This window comes from Papaver somniferum, chromosome 4, assembly GCF_003573695.1.
Source record: "Papaver somniferum cultivar HN1 chromosome 4, ASM357369v1, whole genome shotgun sequence".
Taxonomy (NCBI): Eukaryota; Viridiplantae; Streptophyta; class Magnoliopsida; order Ranunculales; family Papaveraceae; genus Papaver; species Papaver somniferum.
In genome coordinates, this window is record NC_039361.1 from 81,319,913 (window position 1) to 81,332,920 (window position 13,008).

Here is a 13,008-nt window from a genome sequence, read left to right on the forward strand (position 1 = left end):
ACGATTTAGATTATTGTGAGGTGATTGATAATTCTAGGCCATTCTTCGGGAATATAAGTCGGGGTTATCGATTGGTTCCTGTTCACCTTGATTTAAAGAGAGAACAAAATTCTTAGGTTTATCTGTGGGAGACAGATTTATCTATTATCATAGGCTTTTTTGTGTGATACAAATTTGTTTATTAAAGTCTTTGACTTTGGGTCATAGCAACTCTTCGTTGTGTGTGAGATCGGCTAAGGGACCCAAGTGCGTAGCATCCTGCTGGGATCAGAGACGTAAGGAGCGCAACTGAACCTTGAATCAGTATGAGATTTATTAGGGTTCAACTACAGTCTAGAACGAAGTTAGTTTGTAGTAGGCTAGTATCTGTAGCGGCTTAATACAGTGTGGTGTTCAATCTGGACTAGGTCCCGGGGTTTTTCTGCATTTGCGGTTTCCTCGTTAACAAAATTTCTGGTGTCTGTGTTTTTTCTATTCGCATTATATTTTGTCATATAATTGAAATATCACAGGTTGTGCGTTAAGATCAATTAATTAGAATATCCAACCTTTGGTTGTTGATTTAAATTGATTGACACTTGGATATTGGTCTTTGGTACCATCCAAGTTTATCTATCTAGTATTTGATAAAGACTCGCAGATTTCCATTTGCTTGAGTAAGGATCAAATCGAGAGATTGAGATATTAACTATTTGATATACTTTTATCTAGATTGAGTCTGACTGTCTAGTTGATTCTATAGAAAGTATATTGGAGTTAGTCCATACAGATTGCTAATCGAAATATTGGGTGAGGTTGTTTGACCCCCGCTTTTTCAATTGGTATCAGAGCAGGCAAATACGTTTAAGACCTCAAAAGTCTGTGTTTGTAGCAATCTGATTCTGTGGACAAAGTAGTATCTCCTATCTACGCATAGTCTATGTCTTCCAATACTTCTAACTATGTCAAATGTCTTGGTCCTTCCTCAAAGGATAACTCCTCAGTTGATTCTTCTGAATCCCGAAAAAAAATGAGACAGTTGACAGAATGTCAGAAGTAGAAAGAAAGGTCACCAAAACTAAAGAAAAGACAATTGAGACGATTGACTTTCGCAATCATGCTCAACTCTTGGATGAATTTGAAAAGTCTCTTGGTCGAGAACGGAACTCTACAAAATCATTGAGTCATTCTCTAACAATATTAAAAAACTCACCCTGGAAAATATTCTTCAACAAGAGGAGATTAGTATCCTTAAGAATACTGTTAAAGAAGGGACAATTAGAGAAAAAACGTTTGATTGAGACACATTCATCAAATCTTAACAACCTTCGTGTTGAAACATAGAACATTGCTACATTTCTTCACCGTGACCAACAACAGTCGATATCCTTAACTAAGGAAAACACTTTAGTGAGAAATTCTTCTATATCACGGGCTGGTTCTCAATGTGAGTTGCCTGTCATAAAGAAAAACTCATCAAAGAAAGTTCTTGCAGAAAATAGACGGCAGGCTTCCAAACGGGACATGGGTTTGAAACAGATGCCTTTCAAGAATTCTCTTCCACTAAATTGTTCCTTCCGTGGGAAAAGGAATCATAGTGTTAAACATTGTTTTGATAAGAAGAAACGGATCTCCGATCTTCAAAATCTTCTTATACTTACCGTCAACCAAGTTAATCATCTGACGGCATCAACAATGGATTTCACTCCCACAGAAAACCATAACTCTCATAAAAATATGTTTAATGATCACTCATTTCAGAATCTTTACAGGGACCGTGTTTATTCTCATGGTGCAAACTACACCACAAAAACACAGTTTCCCAGTGTCTATGAGAACAAAACTGGTAGATCTAAGTCTGGAAGGTGGAGAACTATCTCAGTAAATCCTCCAGAACCAATCTCTAGAGGTCATAGACTTGGTCATTAAAAGGCTCCATTTAATGGACTCTCAAAAAGGGTTGTATGAACTTTCTATGGAGTGGAAAACAATCAAAGAGAGGTAAGAAGTACAAAATTCAGACTGTCAGGTGGTATCCCCAAATCGTCTCTCAACACTCATGGTGAGATTATATCTCATCCTACTACCTAACCTTAGGTATTCTCATCCTTGTGTCTAACTTGAGAGTTACAAGGATGTATGTTTATGAAATGCTCAAGTCTTAGGTCGATTACCATCTGTTCTATAAGTCCGAGGTTTGTTTTACAGGTTGAGATTTCTGTTTTCTTTTCTCTCTGTATCTAATATGCCTTTTTTGCTCTGTCTATTCTGGTTAGATACTGAGCCCTGTTTGGAAGAGACAGTGTGCAAAAAAACAAACAAAAAAAAAACAGTATCTATTTACTCTTGGATCCTTCTTGATCTTTTGGTATCCGTTTCTGGCTCACGAACGTCCAAGTCTTCTATAGGAAACTCTAGGGTTTTTACCTAAAAGTGTTTCTCTCTTGATTGATAACACATATATATACACTTCTTGTATGTGTTTATCCTCTTCCCAGAAAATTATTTTTATGGGAATCTCTGTTGAGCCTCAAGAAGAAGTGAACACTGTGATAGAAGAAGACTTCAAAGGATGTGATTCAGCTTAAGATCTAATCCTGAAAAAGATGCTTGAAAGAAAAGAGTATAACTCCTGGATAAGAGAATCTGTCAAGGATTTAATTCTCGTTCAGAATGAGGTGAATAACGAGCTTGCTAACCTTCAATTGCAGATAAACCAGATTATTAATAGACAAGCAAAGATTCTTGATGATCAAAACATCCTGATCAGGAACCAGAAGAAAGTCATCCTTGATTGCGTCAAAGACAGGCACCTTGCCCGCATCGTTGACCGAAAAACTAATGTTCTAACTCATGAACATGGTATTTATACGGTCAAGAAAATCAATAATATCAGTGATACTTTTTATGATGGACCATTTCAAAGGTATGAAATCATCAAAGAAAATTGATTTTCTGTATGTCTAGTAAAACTCCTTAAGAGAATTTTTATTCTTGTTTTTGTGTAAGAAGGATAACTAGGGTTTGGAATAGCCATTATTGTGAGTACACATAGGTATGTCCAACGTTTTCATCTTGCAATGTTTTTAGATTTATTTATTTAAATTCTAAAGTGATTTGGAAGATGATGTTTGCAGTATTAATCTTTATGGTTTTATATTGTAATATGTTATGGGATATGTGTGTTTGCGTCCGTGAACTATTATTGTTCCATGCGATGTCAAAAGTTATCTCTTTCATATGTCGATATGCATGTATTGATACAAGATCGATGAACTTTTGACAAACAAAAGTTAAGCCTATTATGTCAATTCTTTGATGAAATATGGTTACAATCTTTTGTTTACAAAGATTATGTCTATTATATGTCGTTATGCAAATAGTGATGAAGATAGAATGAATCTTTGTATATTTCGCAGTATTGATCTTCCCTGATCCATATTTTATGTATATACTGTGCGGCTCCATGAGTCTTCTTATGTGAGCATTTCCAACTAGACTAATCATAGACTTGTTTGTGATTAATTTGGTTGTGTATTCCGATTAAATTAATCATGGGTTCTCTTGTGATTAGTTTAATTGAGAATTTTTGGATACAAAATTATTTTGTGGTTTTTGGTGTCCAAAGAAATCCTACTTTTCTTGTAAAAGTAAGGTCACTCTTGTTGTTCTTTCGGGAATGACATCAAATGGGGTACAGTTATTTTGAACTTGCGCTTAATTTCCATATCTTTTTGGGGAGTGCGGCTGTGGAATATTTTAGGTTTTTATCTTGTATCTTTATAAACTCCTTGATGAATGCATTTAGCTTCGGTTTTATGATTGCATCTAAATTTGTTGGTATGTTAATACACCTTTGGTCATGAAGTATATCCGTGGAAATTTCATTAGGATCCCAATAATTTTCGTACCTTTGCCAATTTTATTGACAAAATGGGGGATAATTAATGTGTAGTTCATACTACAAATACATATGGTTTACGTGTTTTACGGATCATTATGTAAGGGGGAGTGGTTTTCATGTTGAGATGAAAGTATTGACCAAGGGGGAGTGATACATATCACCATAGTATGGTTGTCGAAGTTGTGATATAAGAACTTTGATATTGTGTAGTAATACTATGACACTGTATAACAATGATCGAAAGCTTTTGTTTTATAATTGTTATGGCTACGGATCTTCAACAACTATGATGCTGAATTGAACATCTATGGAATCATGGGAGTACTTGGAAAAGACGATGTTTTCGAGTAATGTTGAAGCACCAAGGATATCAAGCATGTGGACGAGAAGCTACAAAGTTTTATTTATTTTGTAATCCATATTTATTGATATTTTTGCCATTAAAATTGACAAAGGGGGAGATTGTTAGAGTATTGCTCGGTCGAACTCGCATGCATTGCTATATCAAGCATGTTTGTCAAGTTTAGTTGTCAAAACTATATGTCTTGATTTCTAGACTACTTATAGCTTAGTCTCGGACTAGGACAGTTAAGTGTAGTTGAACTCCAGACTCCACGACGATCATCTTACGAAGACGAAGAACTACTCAAGGAACCAGTGGAACTTCATCCGACTAAAAGGTATGTGGAGACTTGAACTTATCTATCACTCAAAAGTCTCTCTCTCTATCTCCTATTCTTGAGACAAAGTCGTATAAGTATGATAGTTTTCATACATACACATTTGCTATTTCGAGCCAAGTTTATTCTCCTATTTTTTTCTCGAAATATGTGTTGGTAAGCTTTCGCTTTAACCACTTTTCATCTTAACCCGTGACGAAAGTCATGATGACGTTTCAATCTTGAAAATAGCTTTAATGATGATAGTTGTGAATAACGACTGTTATAACATTATATAAGAATGTTTCAATGATTGAAATGTAGAGTTGAGATTACGTAACCAACTATGGATATAAGCATATATAGTGTATTCCATTAGTGTATAAATCCACGTGCCGGAATCCAAGTGTGTGCATACGGTATTGGTGAAGGAGACAGGTTGGCGTACCAGCAGAAGTTTTCGAACCAAAAATTTCTGCTGAGTTTGTAAGTTTGCAAACTGTTAAACCAGTCACCTTAGGTACGCCTACCCATGGAAGTTTTCGAACTGAAAATTTATGCTGATTTTGTAAAGTCAAATCCGGAAGCTATGGTACACATACCCGTACGCGTACCCAAGCTGGTTATATTTCTCAAATCGGAAGTTCATGAACTTAAACAATAAATCAATGAGGAATGCAATCTTTGCAAAACGTGGCTATATTTTTCATGAATTGATTCAAGTGAATTAAACCGATTTTGTTTCAATTGTGTCTATTCATAAAGACCTAAGCAATTGAACAACTCTTCAACTAGTTCTTTTGAAGTCATTTGAACTAGTTGTGAAGAAGGTGAATACGGTTAATATGAAAGTGCTCATATGGCTAACCATTGGTTAAATATTTATGAACCAACCAAGTGTACACGTTTAGGTAAGGTTACTCAAACCTAAATGAAATACATTTCATTTGTGTGTGACAAGATAAGTTTCGATCTAACAGTTAAAAGATATTAACTTGGTTAAATCAGATTTTTATCTAAGGTGAATATTGAATGCTTTGTTACCAAGGTAACTTCGATTGCAAACTATGATTTGAAAACTATATAAAGGAGACATCTAGCAACTGAAAAAACTAATTCCCACACCTCCTATATGATACTAGTTGGTTTTGATAGAGTCGGTTCTCCTTTAACCTTAGGTTTCTTCTCGAGACCCTGTAGGTTAACGATTGAAAGACTTCATTGGGATTGTGAAGCCAGACGAAACTACTTCTCTTATAGTTGAGCGATCTGATCTTGCCATTTTCTATCGTACGAGTTCAATTGAATAATTGACTTGAGATTATATCTCTGATAGGGCAAGATAAAAAGAAATCACAAACATCTTCGTCTCATCGTTTGTGATTCCGCAATATCTAGTTTCGCTACCATACGATTTAGATTATTGTGAGGTGATTGATAATTCTAGGCTGTTCTTTGGGAATATAAGTACGGGTTATCGATTGTTTCATGTTCACCTTGATTTTATCAAAATACGGAACAAAACTCTTAGGTTTATATGTGGGAGACATATTTATCTATTATCATAGAATTTTCTGTGTGATACAGATTTGTTTATTAAAGTCTTCGACTTTGGGTCGTAGCAACTCTTGGTTGTGGGTGAGATCAGCTAAGGGAATCAAGTGCATAGCATCCTGCTGGGATCAGAGACGTAAGGAGCGCAACTGTACCTTGAATCAGTGTGAGATTGATTAGGGTTCAACTAAAGTGCAGAATGAAGTTAGTTTGTAGGAGGCTAGTGTCTGTAGCGGCTTAATGCAGTGTGGTGTTCAATATGGACTAGGTCCCGGGGTTTTTCTGCATTTGCGGTTTCCTCGTTAATAAAATTTATGGTGTCTGTGTTATTTCTATTCCGCATTATATTTTGTTATATAATTGAAATAACACAGGTTGTGCGTTAAGATCAATCAATTAGAATATCCAACCTTTGGTTGTTGATTTAAATTGATTGACACTTGGATATTGGTCTTTGGTACTATCCAAGTTTATCTCTCTAGTATTTGATAAAGACTCGCAGATTTCCATTTGCTTGAGTAAAGATCAAATTGAGAGATTGAGATATTAACTCTTCGATATACTTTTATCTAGATTGAGTCTAACTGTCTAGTTGATTCTCTAGAAAGTATATTGGAGTTAGTTCATACAGATTGCTAATCGAAATATTGGGTGAGGTTGTTAGAACCCCGCTTTTACACCTGCAACTGGATGTTTGAAGAGAAACTGCACATGGAAAGTCTTCTGATATTCTACCAGCTGATGAAGAGCCTAAGGCAGACCAATCCTTGAGAACCATGCTATTGCAGAAGCTTTAGAAAAACTAGCAATTTTCAATGAACTGCATAACTGGCTTGAGAGATATAGTTGAAGCATATGCTATGATGTTGATATAGAAGAAAGCCAAACCATACAAACCATAACCGTGTCAACTCTTGAAGTTGACCCATCTGCTTTTGTATCAACAACAGTAGTTGATCCCTTGTAAAGCTCTCTCTCAATAATGAATCTGACATGTAATACTTGGATCTTTTCCCTCTACTGAATCCAAGTCACTCACAAACCTTTTTAGGACAAGTATTACCAGCATATTGAAAATCAACACCTTGTGAAAATCAAACCAATCTGTAGATAGTTAAACAAAGTTGCAAATCTTGTAGACATTCCCCTTCAAACTGAGCACTAGTATAATGCAAAGTTTGTCATCTGTGACTGCATAATAGAAATCCAAGCTTGCAGCTGAACTATGAAAGCCAGGAACTCACACAAAGGTCCATACATCATCACTACAAATCATCATATGTATCTCAACAAATACTTCTCCATCATTAATCTGAGACTGCATAGGAGGATCGTGTGCTAGAAGTTCGTAAGACAATATACTATGATGAGTGTACCAACACAACTTCAAATGAAGGAACACTCTCACAATGAAATGCAGAACTCAAGCGGCTAAAATTGGATCAGAAATCTCACAGTAACTTCAAGTCTTCACCAAAGGCAATGAAGAATCAAAAAATAGTAATACCGAGTTTATCATCAATGTGATGAAAAATCACAGATGTTCTCTAAACTGAAATACAAAGTAAAATTGATCTGCAGATTTCCACAAGCACTATCTTGAATGAAGAATCCAGTCCAATTTCTAGGAAAAACATATCTTCAATGTGCTCTCAAAGAAGATGAAAACTAAAATAAAATTATTGAAATTATGAACTGTATACAAAGAAGATCTTAAAGGTGAGAGAACTTATCTTGAATGAACAACAAGTTTGCATCTTAGTGATGAAAAATCACTGGTTGAACACGAGCCTTCATCCATTTGAAGAAGAATCACTCAATTCACAAATCTTCATCCCAAAATATCTTCAAGAACTTTTGAAACAGAAGTAAACCAGATGAATGTTTGTGTAGCAGGAGATCTTGAATAGTTCCTCTAATCAAATACTAAACAGATATCAACATCTCAAGGATCGAGATCATGAATCCTCATTATCAACATCACCCAAATCAGATCCAGAAAATGAATTCGAATGGGAATTGCAACTAGAAAAAAAATCTTGAAGAAATCTAAAAAAGAACGGGCTAATGTAGATCTGAGAACTAAAATCAACAGAAATAACAAATGAAAAGAAGATTGGAGACAGTCGAAATGCCTCTAGAAGGTGTTGATGATGGTGATGGTGGAGGTTGCAATGATGTTGTGAGGAATTGTTATTGTGTATAATTTTTTGAGGAAGTCAAAATCCCTCTTCAGGTTGTAGAAAACAAAAAGAAAATTAGGTTTGAGACATCCTCTTCTGGTTGTGTAATTGAAAAAAAAAATGTTGTAGGTGATTGTTTGGATTCATCTGATTTGAAATCAGAGATTGAAGTGAAGGTGTATGTGCATGAGAAAGTCGAAATTTCTCTTCAGGATGTAGGTTTTGTTGTTGATTTGTGTTTTGTGTTTTGTGATGTTGCAGGTAGTGATTGTTTGTGGTAGTGACGCTGATGAGTTGCAGGTGTAGTTACAGTGATTGTTGTCGTGGTAATGGTGGTGGTAAAGTTACAGCGGAAGATAAAAGAAACTCCATTAACGGAGGTTTGAAGGTACAAGATCAGAACACAAAAATCATAATCCCCTTTGGTTTTTGATACCATGTAAGAATTTGTGACTAATGGTAAATTGCATTACCAAACGGATTAAGAAATTAATACAGGACTGCTGCTTTATATAGTAGATAGACTCTACAAAGGACTCGTGGACTTCCTATACAATTAACTTTTAGCTGTCATCTAGTTGTCACTAAGGACATATGGAAGCACTCGATTGATGCATTGTAAGTCATATAGATTGACATATCACAACAGCATAGGCTGTTCTAACAAACCCTTTGGCCAAACACCATGTACCAATCCTAAATTCGATGTAACAATCCCTAATGTCATGTAACCATCCTGAATGCTATGTACTGCCAAATAACACCACGGCAAACAATACTAATGAAGATGAAACTCAAAATTGCATTTGGAGGTATAAATAGATAATTTAATTGACCTATTTAACATTTTGTTTCCACTTAACTCCTTTCCTGGCTTGTTTATGGCCATTTTGTGAAGTGTTTGCAGCAACCATTTATAAATCGGGTACTAATGGTAGGACAATTTCTCACAATCCCCTGAGAACAAAATAGATCACAAAATTGAACGCCATCTCTTCGAGGCCGAGGAAATCACTCTCTGGTTTGGAATCGCAGGGGACATGTTTTTTACTCGAAAAGAGCTTTTCGGATTTGCCTGCTTTTGTCGTTTTTTCAACAAATTGGTTCTTCGCATATGCCAACCAGTTGGCAAAAGTACAACAGCATCTGAAAGAGTTTATTCTTTCAAGGTGGAAAGTCAGTGAGTATTAAATACAACCAAAACTAAACTCGAATGAAAAACGAACCAAATTTAATTAGAACCAGGAATGAATCACTTGGTCCTAAGAAAACAATATTTTATCATCTGATCCCACCAATTCATCTTCCAAGTCACTTGTATTTTCCTACGTGGCAGGATAGTTCCGCTGCACGTTTCAAAATACTACTCCCGAAAATCGCATAACCCTTTGAAAAAGTCGGACTTATAGAAAAATCCACGTTTGTTTCTCATGTCCAAGTGCCATATCCTATCGCGTATTTATCAACGGCCCAAGTAAAAGGACATCATTTTCCACACTGTAAGATCCAACGGTGTAGAGATCATATATTCAATCACTTAAATTAGGGGTTTACCATACCCCATTTTCCCCTTCTCCAAGCTCATTTGGGTTAATATAATATCATATAATCCTCCTCAAACTCTCTTCTTCTCCTCAAAGTTACCCATTCTCTAAAATCTTTTGGTCATAAACCTTTTTATCAGCAAAAATGGTGAAAGGTCCAGGACTTTACACTAATCTCGGAAAGACAGCTAGAGGTATTATTCATCATCTGTTCATTTTTTGGGGTTTTTTTGTGTATTTTTTGTGATTTTGGTGGAGGTGATTTACTGATTTTTTTTTGTTTGTTTTTTAGATCTTCTATACAAGGATTATCAAAGTGACCAGAAGTTTAGTGTTACTACATACTCTGAAAACGGAGTGGTAAGTGTTTAAAATAATTTTAAGCTGATTGAATAGTTAGGTTTCTTTTTTGAGTTGATGAATGATTTTATATAATCGGTATGTTTGTGAATATGTTATTGGATTTTTTTTTTGAATAAGCAATCCCCTAACATGATTATTTTTGTATCTATTTTTTTTTTAATCTATTTGTATCCGATTATTTTTGTTTAAAGTTCTTGAGTTTTAGTGAAATTTGATTTTTCTAACTAGGTTAAGCAATCCCTTAGCATGATTATGATTTTCAGTTAAATGAATGTCCCATTTTTTTAAAAAAATGTTTCTTGAAGATGATAGTAGGAATTTGCTAATTTCTTTGTGAATCTTTGTGATTCAGTTAATACATTGTGTTGGATTTCCTGTAATATGTAATGATTGTTGGATTTGTTGTGTAATTTAAAATTTGTTAATGGTTTTTGAAGTCATTAGCTGAATATGTACTTGGTATTTGGTTATGTAGGCGATTTGTTCATCTGGAACAAAAAAAGGTGAGGTATTCTTAGCAGACGTCAACACCCAGCTGAAACAGAAGAACATCACAGCTGATATCAAAGTGGACACAAATTCTAGGGTAAGACGTAATTTTATTGGATTTACTTTACTTCACTACGTCTCTGTCTATTATTGTTCTTATATAGTGCTCCTTACAAGCATACGAAGGACTTAGTTGCTCCAGACAGTGTTGCATGCGGTAATAGATTGCTATACATATGTATTCTTATCTATTTGATGACTTGATGATGTTCTGGATATATCATTTTCACATCATGCGTAGTATCATAGTAAGCACCAGCATGGAACATTATAGTTTCTTATGCGACGTGCCAAATGGGTCCGGGGATTATGATTTATTACAGTTCGGGTTCATTGACATTAATTGATGAAACTGTTCATTGGATCGCTTATTTCCTTTACACAATGCTATTTTCCTTTACAAATAGCATCAATTAACACTTGATGCAATATCTGCGGCAACATAGAAGACTATTTCAATTCAAAACTGAAAGAAAAAGATCTTATCAGCCACATTCAACTTTAGGTGTAGTTTATCATACCAATAGTAAGGAGAGCATAACAAAAAGAACTAAGCACCGGGTCAAGAACTTGTATGATAATGATGAGGTACACGCTACCCACAGGATATTTTAGCAAGTGCGTTAAGCAGCGATGCAAATTTTATAAGTATATTTAATATTTTAGCTCTCAGTTTGTGGTGTTTTATTTCTCTCCCCACTTGTGGTTCTTGGTTAACTAACGATTGTGCATAAATTTTCTCAGCTCTCTACGATTGTTACTATTGATGAACCTGCACCTGGTGTCAAGGCTATAATTAGCTTCATTGCTCCCGATCAAAGCTCTGGCAAGGTAAGTGACTTCATATATACGTCACTCTTAAACTAATGTTGGCACTATGTGATTTCATATTTCGCATTTTGTTTACTTTGTTTGCGTTTTATCGGTGTTTGTGACAACAGCTAGAGCTCCAGTATCAGCATGAATATGCAGGGATTGCAGCTAGCATCGGGTTGACTGCCAACCCTGTTGTGAACTTCTCTGGTCTATTTGGAAACAGCCAAATTGCTGCTGGGACTGATGTCTCCTTTGACACAACATCAGGGAATTTTGTGAAGTACAATGCTGGGTTGAGCTTGGCTCGCCCTGACCTGGTTGCTTCGTTGACTTTGTGAGTCTTTTATTTCATCACATCTTTTCCTTTTTCCTTTTTTGTTTTTATTTTCTATTGTGCTGTCCAAGAAGCCTTCTCCCTCTAGGTAAGTTAAAGTCAATTGAACACTACTTTTAAATCCAGACAACTGGGCTATTACATGTCATGGATATGCTTGGGCTGTTTAACAAATGTAAGCTGGAAATATATTTCACATCCCTGGTTGTTGAAATTGTGTTGTTTGCTGATGATCTAGGAATGACAAAGGTGACAGCTTGAATGCCTCTTACTATCAGACATTGACTGACCTGAGCATCGCATCTGCTGGTGCTGAACTGAGCTATAGCTTTTCCCGTGCCCAGAGCACACTTACTATTGGTGCTCAACATGCATTGGATCAGCAAACTGCAGTGAAGGCTAAGTTGAACAATTTAGGCATAATAAATGCCTTAATCCAGCATGAAATTTACCCCAAGTCATATTTCACCATCTCTGGAGAAGTTGACACCAAAGCCATCGAGAAGAGCGCAAAATTCGGTTTGGCTCTTGCTCTGAAGCCATAGATGATCGAAATCTCTTGGAAATGCGAGAGGTAGGTAGTAGAACAGTGCACAGTAGTAGTTGGGTATGTTTTTGAACTTGTAAGACTAAGCATTTCCTTTAGTTACATTTTCCATCCCCATTTCATTGTTTGAAGATGAAACACTCTTTTTTTAGCAGCTGTGAGGTTCATTTTGGAACGTTGTTCTGTTCCAATTTGATGAAATGTTTATCTTTTTTCTATGGAGCTGGAACTTATTTTCATAATCAGTACTCAGCACTGCTACATTAAAAGTTCTCTAATGTTGTTTCTTTAGGGTTCATGTGTTGTTTTTGCTTGTTTTTGTGTGTGCACCTGCTTGTTTGATTTGTTCCACTGCCCCAGTGTGATGATTTTAGTTCGGCCTTTTCTGGTGTTTGAGAGGAGCTGTATCTTAGACATCTAAGCTGCAAGGTTTAGGGCCTTCCAGATCCTGAAGCTTAACAGGGTACATATATAAGTAATCATCTTCTTCCCTGCTCCAGATAGTTGAACAGAACTCGTATTTTGGTAATTGTGTGGCTTTGTGCTTCCCTTCCTGTTTCCTGTTGTGGCTACTAT

The 13,008-nt window shown here is 35.8% G+C and overlaps 1 protein-coding gene across 1 annotated transcript; it reads left to right on the forward strand.

The window, feature by feature from the left end:
- The first annotated feature begins 9,845 nt into the window (after nucleotides 1–9,845).
- On the forward strand, nucleotides 9,846–12,730 carry LOC113276019 (mitochondrial outer membrane protein porin of 36 kDa-like). The gene is made up of 6 exons (XM_026525609.1): nucleotides 9,846–10,017; nucleotides 10,116–10,183; nucleotides 10,662–10,772; nucleotides 11,480–11,566; nucleotides 11,677–11,885; nucleotides 12,124–12,730. The coding sequence occupies exons 1-6, from the start codon at nucleotides 9,969–9,971 to the stop codon at nucleotides 12,428–12,430; spliced, it is 831 nt and encodes a 276-aa protein (XP_026381394.1). The 5' UTR covers nucleotides 9,846–9,968; the 3' UTR covers nucleotides 12,431–12,730.
- The last annotated feature ends 278 nt before the right edge of the window (nucleotides 12,731–13,008 follow it).

Coding starts and splice junctions, on each gene's coding strand:
- LOC113276019 (XM_026525609.1), top strand. CDS start 9,969: ATGGTGAAAGGTCCAGGACTTTACACTAATCTCGGAAAGACAGCTAGA. Junction 11,567..11,676: donor CCGATCAAAGCTCTGGCAAG/GTAAGTGACTTC, acceptor TTGTGACAACAG/CTAGAGCTCCAGTATCAGCA. Junction 11,886..12,123: donor CTGGTTGCTTCGTTGACTTT/GTGAGTCTTTTA, acceptor CTGATGATCTAG/GAATGACAAAGGTGACAGCT.